The sequence below is a fragment of the Falco naumanni genome, chromosome 2 (genome assembly GCF_017639655.2).
Source record: "Falco naumanni isolate bFalNau1 chromosome 2, bFalNau1.pat, whole genome shotgun sequence".
In the NCBI taxonomy this organism is placed as follows: Eukaryota; Metazoa; Chordata; class Aves; order Falconiformes; family Falconidae; genus Falco; species Falco naumanni.
This window is the reverse complement of record NC_054055.1, coordinates 90,037,066-90,046,312: the sequence shown is the minus strand read 5'-3', so window position 1 is coordinate 90,046,312 and position 9,247 is coordinate 90,037,066. Positions and strand designations below refer to the sequence as shown.

The window sequence follows — 9,247 nt, the reverse complement described above, 5'->3', positions numbered from 1 at the left end:
ACTGTTACAGAAAATCAAGTAAAATATGTCATGATGTTTACTCTACAGTGAAGAGGCACTCCAGAATCTGGCAAAAAGCAGCATCAGGTAAAGGTGCAAAAGTATATTTGAAGTTCAGGATGTCGCAAAAAGGTTAAAGGTGATGTTTAACTTGCGCTATGTAAACCAGTTCAGATTCTTTACTGTGCGCTTCCAAATCAGTAATAAATAAACAGAATAAATATATGAAAATGGGAACAATAAAACTTATTGGTTGAATAAATGCAGAAAAGTGCTTTTAACAGAGAAATGGGAGAAGCTACAATCATTAGTTTAAACTTTCCATGGGCTCAAGTTGAGGCTAAAAAACCCACTAATTCCTGTGTAAATCTATAGAGTGAAAAAGCCCAATGAACGGTAAGAACCACAGGTTAATAAAACATATCAGGTCAGATAAACCTGATACCCAAACCCACTGTAATTGCATGTGTATTACATAAGGCATTCTAGTGCACATAATGGTTATTGATTTTAGAGAAGCACCTGCTATGATACTGAGTTATAAAACTCCTAGTATTGGGTGCATGAGATACAAGGAAATATCATAATGGGGTGAAAAGGAGACTGATCAATGCAGAGGAACAAAGTGATGTATCACTGCATCCTCAGAGAGCAGAGCTGCTATTGGAATGGAGGCTTTTCTCTCAACCCATTTTCTACAGCCAAGATCTGGGAGAGGAGGCAATCAGAAAATACACTTGTGCTTCCCTAAAATATCATGTTCTTTTTCAGAGAGGAAAATGGCTGATAATTCATTACAAAGGGTGTATTTGGACTCAGAATTTTTTATTAATTTGTTTGTCTCTTAGCACACAGATACCTCTGCAAAGTGCAGCTCAGGAGCAGGAATTGTTCTCTGAAATATATTTAACATTCAGAAAGCTCCACAATGACAAGCATGACAGCTCTTCTTCCCAGTTGTTTCTGGAGCTGAACTTTTATACTGTTTCGTTCAAAGAATCCCATGAAATGGGTGGTTCTCAGAGAAGAATGTTTTGATGTTTCTATAAAAACTATGATGTTTCCTGGAATCTTTAGTTCTCACCTTATGAGTTGCAGTGAAACCAGAAAGCCCCAGTTTCAGGTCAGTCCATACAGCAGAGCTGTGAAGGCTGGGCATGAAAGCCTCGGGAAACATGCTTCTCCAGTCCTCCAGCCTGCCTGATAGGGTGTAGAGTACCAGCATAGATGGAAAAAACTTCCTGTGACATTATGGTGATTTTCAGACAAAACCGGCAGTTTCTCTTTGAAGATTTGAGTGCATGGAAAACAAATGTTCTATGAAAAATGAAGGAAAAGTGCATTTCTCTCCAGCTGAGAATTTTCAGAGCCAAGATGACTCAGATCTATTCCCCTAAATGGCAGATTTTATTCCATCTATCTGAGGATACAAGAACTTCTCCTGCTGTACAGTAAATTCCATGTAGCAAGCACTAACGCCTTTTCAGATTTTCCTCGCAAGGCTCATGCAGGCTTCAATTTCTGCAAACAAAAAGGTGCTGAGATGATTTCCCCAAAGACAGAGGTATGCCAGGGTGTGGTTACAGCAACTCAAATAAAGTTTTGCATTTCCCCCTAGGAGACTCCCAGCAAGGGAGGGAAAAAAAAATAAAGAGACGGAATTTCTTCCAGGAGTACTCCCCTCTTACTAATGCCATCCTCCTTGAAGTAGGTTGACAATTCCATTTTAAAGGATCTAGTACCAATCCCAAAGATGTATTTCTTATGTATATCTAGTGACTCTTCCTCAGCTGGTGTTCTTGCAAGATGTTCCTGGAAGAAAAGATCAAATGTAAATCCTTTGCATAAGAGTACCAACTGCTGGTTAGATTCAGTTTTGCACATTTTAGATGCAAGCTGGGACCTGGATGTGGGTTTTTGTACATTTGTGCCACCCAATCATCGCTCTAACTCACTTGTTCCAAAGGTTGCTCTCATGGCACAGGTAAGACAAAATACTGTGGCAATAAGAACACTCCTGAACGGTTTCCTTGTTCCATTCTAACATCCTATCTGTTACGTTAAAATGGGAGTTTCCACCTCAATGACATTTTTACCTGCCTGCTGGGAGAACAGCCTCCTGCCACAGGAGCATTAGGTTTAGAACTCTGCTCATGCCTTTGGGGTGCTGGCGGGGCACTTCGACAGCCACTTCTGCATGGAACCCACAAAGACTTGCATCCCCTAAAATGCATTGCAGAAAGGGGGAGATGGAAACTCTGTTGGGGAAAGAAAGAGAGAGGAACACCCACAAAACAAAAGGAAAAAGCATGGCTAATGGTGTAGTGTTAAGTAACTGTGGGTAAACTCATAAACCTAAAAGTTAGATTTCCTCACTGCTGAGAGAAGTGGGTGAACTCTCTTTCTCTGCATTTACTCTCAGTTATTCCATTGGCAAGGATTTTCTCTCCTGTGTACCTTAACAATTTCAATATAATCACCTATTGGATTTTCCTTAGAGATGAAATTTTTATGGGCTATTAAAGAATAATGTAGCTCTGTCCATCAATATTGGACACGCAGATGGTGTCATCTGACAGTGAGACAACATCGCCACCATGGTGACACCAGCTCTATTTACTCCAAAGCAAATTACTGACAGTAGATATGTAATTGAAGGAGTCGTGGGGTGCATACTCTAAAAAACCCTAACACATCTGAGTCAGCTAATTATAAACACAAGCCATGGCATTTTAGTTTACAAAGAGTCAAGAATTTCTTTAACTTCCTAACTCTTAGATCTGCTGAACATGTTTTTCGATAGTCTCTGATGGTGTCTTTAGAAAGACTGCTGAATTTTGCTGGTTAACTGACTAGGATGGATGAGGCATCATAAATGCAATGACTACCAGCTTTTGCTGTCAAAAAAACTTGGTACAGAAACTTTGTTTTCTTGGATAACAGACAAGAATGGCTGCAAATGTAAACTGTGATAGTAACAGAATCTAATACTACATGTGCATTCCCAATGTAATGACCATATTTACTTTAAACTCACGCCTTTGAGTGCTATCAATCTTCTGACCATTATGGGTAATAGTCCATCCAAACTGACCCATCTGAGTACCTAAATACTAGGAAGAGATAAAATATTAAAAATAAAACCAGATAATTTTTGAAGTTTAGGAAAGCTTTATTATTACCAATGTGGCTTTACATGATCCGCTCACTGCTCTACTTGAATTTACCCTTGAAAGCATATAACGGCAGGTGGGAAAACACAGCAGTGCTATTGAGAAAAATTAGTACTATGAACAGAAGGAATTTGTATGAAACACCACACTACCCCATACTAGTCTCTCCTGTTCTGTGCTGGTTTTCTCTGTCATCTTGTAAAACGTACTTCGACACTATAATTCTCTGTGTGAATTTCCCCCAAATAACTGTTATTGGTTACTGTTATTGTTAGTGTTTCAATTGTATTATACCTCTTCTCAATGAGTGCTACTGAACTTTAAGATATAGGGGTTACAATAACTTCAATATAGGGTTTTTTTGGTTAAAAAAATTACTATGAATTCCACAAAGTCAGTATGTCTAGAAAACACTAATAACCATGTTTTCTTGGTTTACAGTTTAACATTACTTTTGCCCTCCTCTGACATCCATACAAAGAAGTTCATTACGCGGAATCCCCTGCAGATAGTTTATAGACCCACTGAGTACTCTGCAGTGAAGAAAAGCATGCTTTGTTAAGGAGATTATGGGTCTGGTGTTTTAACAATCTGAAATTTTCACTGCGAATAAATCTTAATTGGATGAAACATTAAATGCAAAAGCTTTCATCCCTGAAAACAGAAGTGCATGCAATATAAAGGTCCAGAAAGAACAAGATCTGAAAACGTACCAAAAATGTGTCTTCTAAATTGCCCAGAAGTTTTGCTACAAATTTCTGCAGGAGTGAATCTCTAATTGTAACTAAGCCCTAAGAAAACTCAAACTTAGGGAGACCTTTCCCTTCCGGTAATTTAATTTTCTGACTACTACTCATATAAATGTTCCATATTTATCCCTGTGGCTTTGCTGAATTAACATATAAAGACTAGTCCCATACACAGAGCAGCAAAGGCTCTTCCATGTACGCTCTGCCATTGGGATGTAACCCCCTTCCCCACCTACCCCTCCCCCATCATAGCCAAAACACAAAATTAGGGGAGGCCTTTTTAAATGCTAGAACTGAATTCAGTGGGAAGCAGTCAGCACGTAAAACTTCTCGAGGGTTGGAAACACCAAAAAGCTTTTGGTTATGTAAATATGCTCTAGGTCACATGCCCTGTTTTAGGGAATCACTCCGCAGCAAAACCTGGTATTGCTAATTTTCCCTCGCAAAGTTTCTGTGGTTTGGGAGTCAGAGGCATTCATTCTACACTGGCTCCAATACAGAAAAGCAAGAAAAATATTTAAGGCAAGATTGGCTACTCAGATTAAATTGTCCATGTCCATTTTCACAGTGACGACCCAACAAAAACTGATCTGCTGTGTCAGGGTCCTGCGAAGGCTGGGGCTCCCTCGGGACTCCCTGGGGGGGGAGGGGGGAGGAAAGGGCAGTGGGGCTGGGTGGTGCCCTCGGGGCCGGGACACCACAGCCATCTCGTCCTCAGCATAGGCTTCTGGCAAGTGTCCACACCAAGACCCCAATTTTCTTATAGGTGCTGAGGTTTCTGATTGCCTGCATGCCCAAATTTTTTAACTGAATGCGGAAGAATATGTTCTGGCTACTAAAGGGCCATGTAAAACCGGGGCATCTTTGACTCCCAGCCTACTTCTAGTTATTCCAGCTTTGAATTTAACTGGAAAATATGAAAATAATACCCTTGATAAAAGGGAAATGCGAAGCACCCAAGAAATTCAGCAGTGTTATCTGTGTTATCAATGTTAAAATTATCTTCTCCTAAGAGGTAAATCCTTTCTTCCCTGCACACCTGTAGAGGCTCTTTATCATATAAACAAAAATTCAGGGAGGCACTCACAGAATGAGCTGCAGGAAGCATTTCTGCACCAGATGTGTGCTGAAACACATAAAAGAGGCAGGTATGAGGTATGAGAAATCCAAACGTTCCAAAACACCTGCTCTTAGCAAAACTCAGCTTACACTTTAAACTTAGGGATCTCAGTGAGTTTCTGTTTATCATGGTTTATCCACTAACTTCTTTATTTAGGCAGACTGTTCAAAAACTAAGTTAGGTGTATACTGGTTGTTGTCTTGCATTGGTAAAACAACCATAGATTTACCTAAGTGCATTTCATGTTCTCCCAAGCAAGTTCTTATGCACAAGATTAGGCAGAGTTGTTGGGTGAGACTGGGATTCATATTCGTCTTAAATGTGTGTATGAACAGTTTTCAGAGAATTTGATCTATTGGTTATGTCATCAGTTCCTCCTGCGTCAAGAGAAGCTATTGAGTCTATTTGATGAGAAGACCACAGCTGTTTTCCAGTGGCTTTGCCCACATCTTCATGATGGTTTTAGTCTGTATCTGCACAGACAAAACAATTCCAATTTTCACAGGGGCTGGTTAATGTAGGTTTAAAAAATTCCCAAGAAAGTGATGTTGTGACACCGTTTATATTGCAAAATAGGTATTGCGTTTAGAAAGACAACACAGTAGTTAACTGTTGTCTTGCTGTTTTTTGAGGCTGAAGTGAAATCACACTAGGATTACTTAAAAATGTGAAAGCTATATAAAACCAAGTGGCTTAAATTTTGACAGTGTATGATCCTTTGAAGTTGCTAACTTCATCTTAATTTGTGGAAACACTGTTCTGTCTTTAACACTAAATGGTATTATTTTCTGCCAGATAATTCCAAAACTCATTTCAGAGTTACGCTATAGATAAATCAAAATCAAATCCTGAAGAGTATATAACAAAAGTTTTAAAATACTTTTCCTCATCTGCCAAAAAAGCTTCAGAATTACAAAAGATGTTTCATTTTGAAGTCTTGATTACATGACACATCTCTTCAAGGCGGTCATTTCTATAACCTGCAATTGAAGTGATTTTAAAACATTTTCCAGCTATTACAAGTTATTTTGTACATTAGGTCAGGATTTCTCAATCTCAAATTCTATAAGGACAATCATGACAAGAAGGATGGAGAGAGACTTTCAGTAACTGCAGAGCATCTGTATCTCTTGTGTCAGTTATAAAATTAGAGTAATATCTTGTACGTGCTGAAGTTTATATTGAACCCATTGGAGAAAAAATGACGGAATTTGTGACCAGTTATTTGTCCTCAGATGCATTTGGCATAAATGTACCTAAATGACATCGTAGCAAAGCAGGTCAAGACAGACAGTGGTTTCATTCAGTGGTACGTTTTAGCTTTCAAATACGCGGTTTCACTTTTGATTTTAGCAACCACAATTAATTTTAATTGTATTCAGGTGCTTTCTCAGGTAAAAATGGACTTCTCAGGAAACTGTATTATCAAGAGTTGAAACCTGATGGCCATAGGATTGCCTTCACAGGGAGTACAGGCCCTAGGAGATTCACTAGGGCCCTATCTAAGGCCACGCTAGGCCTCGTGCTGCTGTATGGCGGAGCCTTCTGCCTCTCAGCCTTGTGCTCTCCATCGCTTAAAACTTGCTTAGTAACGCAGAGCCCTTCTTCTGCCAGTCGTGCATAAGCCACAAAACCCGTTCAATGCAGCTGCCATTAAAGCTGAATTTCAGGTTGAAGCCAACCACGCATGCAGCATTTCACGGGCTGGCTGAGGCATTAACTGGTCAGTTCTACAGGCCAGCCCAACGCCGGCAGCTGGAGGGATGCCGCAGGGTGGGAACGGGCTGTGCCCAGAGGGTGCCAGCGACACTCCGCCATGTGGGGATGACACTCCGACCCTTCTGCTCGGCCGGGCGCGCCCCCGGCCCCGCCCCCGCCGCCGGGCCCCGCCCCGCCCCTCGCGCCGATACGCCTGCGCGTCAGGGCGCCCCGGCCGTTGGGAGTGGATAGAGCACGGGCGACACGCGCCAGTCACTCGCGCCCGCCCCGCCCCGCCCCTCTCGCCGCGGGCGTGCGCGTGCGCCAGGCCGGGCGGGAGCGCGCGCGGGGCGGGCAGCGGCGGGGCGGCTTCCTCCGCTCGCCCCTCCCGCCGCGCCGGGCCGGGCTGCAGAGGGCGACGGGCGCCGCCGCGCTGGGCGCGTCCCTGGCATGAGCGCGGGTGGCTGCGCCGCCGGCCCAGCGCCCTAGTGCCGCCGCCGCCGGGGAGGGGAGCGGAGCCGAGCGGCGAGGAGGAGCCGGCCGCGCCGCGCCATGCGGCTGTGCGGGGCGCTGCTGAAGAGCCCCATCCCCAAGCAGATCGAGTACTACTCCCGCTTCTCCCCCTCGCCTCTCTCCATCAAGCAGTTCCTCGACTTCGGTGAGTGGCGGGGCCGCCCGTCGCCCCCCCCCCCGCCGCTCCCCGCCGCCGCGGCGGGGTGAGAGGGGTGGGGGTCACCCCGGCTCCCCCGCCGCGCAGGAGCGCCCGGGCGGGGGAGCGGCGGCGGCCGGCGCCTAGGCCTCGGTTCCTCGCCTGGCAGCTGGGCGGCGGGGCCCGCCCGCCCGCGGGCGCTGGGTGCGCAGTCGCGGCGGGGGGCGGCGGGCGGTGCGCGCTGCCGCCGCGGGGCCGGCCCGGCCCGGGCTCCCTCGCCGCCGGGGCCCGCGGGCTGGCGGGGCCGTCGTGCGCCGGGCGGGCTCCTGCGGTGACAGCCAGCTGCGCGCCGCCGCCTGCCTCGGCGTCCTGGGGCGGGGGCCGGCGGGGCAGGCTGCCTCTCCTTCCTTGCACTGCTCCCAGACATCGAGTTCCGTGGGGAAGAAGGTCAAAATAGGGGGTTTTGTCCTGGAATATTGCGAGTTTAGTGGCCGAAGGAGACAGTCAATTACCAATCTTGAATGTGAGAATTTTAATCAGCCATGCAGAGATTGGCTTACTTAAACCACAGGCGTGAACTCTGACAGTACTTGTGTAGGAGACCTGTTCGTGTACTTTAGGAAGCATTGCTGATGAATAAATAGCATGGTTTGTTTCAGAAGCACTGGATGGAAACCCAGGAGCAACTTGTGTTGCTGTTAGAAAACTGACATTTTGATCTAGATAAGCACAAACTTCTTGTATTAGTACCAGAGGTTATTGGCTCCTGCTTGCTGACACAAGAGTTGTTTAGATTTTATTATCCTGTGAATGTGGCTGGTAAATATAAAGGCTGCATGTAACACCATGAAGCTTAATAGAGTGTTCCTTCATTCCACTATTAGGCTAAAGGTGCAAGAAGACAGAAAAGACCCCGTGGTGTTAACCCAGGAAGTGGTTAAAAGTGGAAACAGTTGTAGATTTATGGTAATAGTATTAGTGAAAGAATGCTGTTAAGTATAAAGAGCCAGTGCTGGGCTTGCTACCACATCTTGGTGAGACAGGATTTTCTTCCACTTAAAAAAAATAATAAATGATTCCTTGTCCCGTGTTGTATTAAAAGGAGACCCTGACAAGAACCCATGCTTTCCTTCTCAGGTCCCTGCTCGTGTCAGTTTGTTTTCATTTCCCAATGTCTTCCTTTCTGGCGCTTGTGCTCCTTATGCTGTGTCTTTCTGTACTGGCAAGAGCAATGTCCAAAACCTTAGAGTATCTTTATTGTAGCCCTGACACTGAAGAAGTCATTTCACCATTGTCTGTTTGAAATTTGTGTTTGTAAATTGTTGCTGGGGAAGTATTAATGTTTCTGAGGCTTTTCAGTTGCAATTAGACAGGTGTAAAGACTTAAGTCCTTGCTTTGATGACTTGGGTGTTCTAAGTTGTCCCTTCATTACTACTTGCTTTTAGACATCTCTTGTCTGGCAGCCTTTCAATAATGCTTTTTTTTTAATATTGTAGTATCTGTATTACTTTATGGTTTGAAAAGTGTCTCATGGTTCTCCAGGAAGAAGTAGTCTTACTATGGTTTTAAGCCTGGTTTATGTAAGTGGAAATGAACAGAGTAAGAATGGTATGTTACAGCCTGGCCAGCTCTGTTCTCTGGATGTATTCCAGTCTGTTGTCACTGGATGCGTCTATGGAGTCTTGTGTGTGCGTAGGCTATATATTTAAGTGTATTTATGGCTTAGGACTGAGGACTGATAGGAAGCTACATAGTTCTTGATGTTTAAAACCTCTGAAGAAAAAAATGCCTGTGGTTTAGGCTTCTAAGGTCACCAGGAGTTTCTAAGATTAGTAGGTATATGTCACATCAGCCTTG

The 9,247-nt window shown here is 44.3% G+C and overlaps 1 protein-coding gene across 1 annotated transcript in view; it reads left to right on the top strand.

The window, feature by feature from the left end:
• The first annotated feature begins 7,120 nt into the window (after positions 1–7,120).
• PDK3 (pyruvate dehydrogenase kinase 3) overlaps positions 7,121–9,247 on the top strand; it is a 55,087-nt gene continuing 52,960 nt past the window's right edge. The window contains exon 1 of the mRNA XM_040582493.1: positions 7,121–7,398. Coding sequence (XP_040438427.1) covers positions 7,293–7,398 — 106 coding nt within the window. The 5' untranslated portion in view covers positions 7,121–7,292. The remainder of the gene's footprint in view (positions 7,399–9,247) is intronic.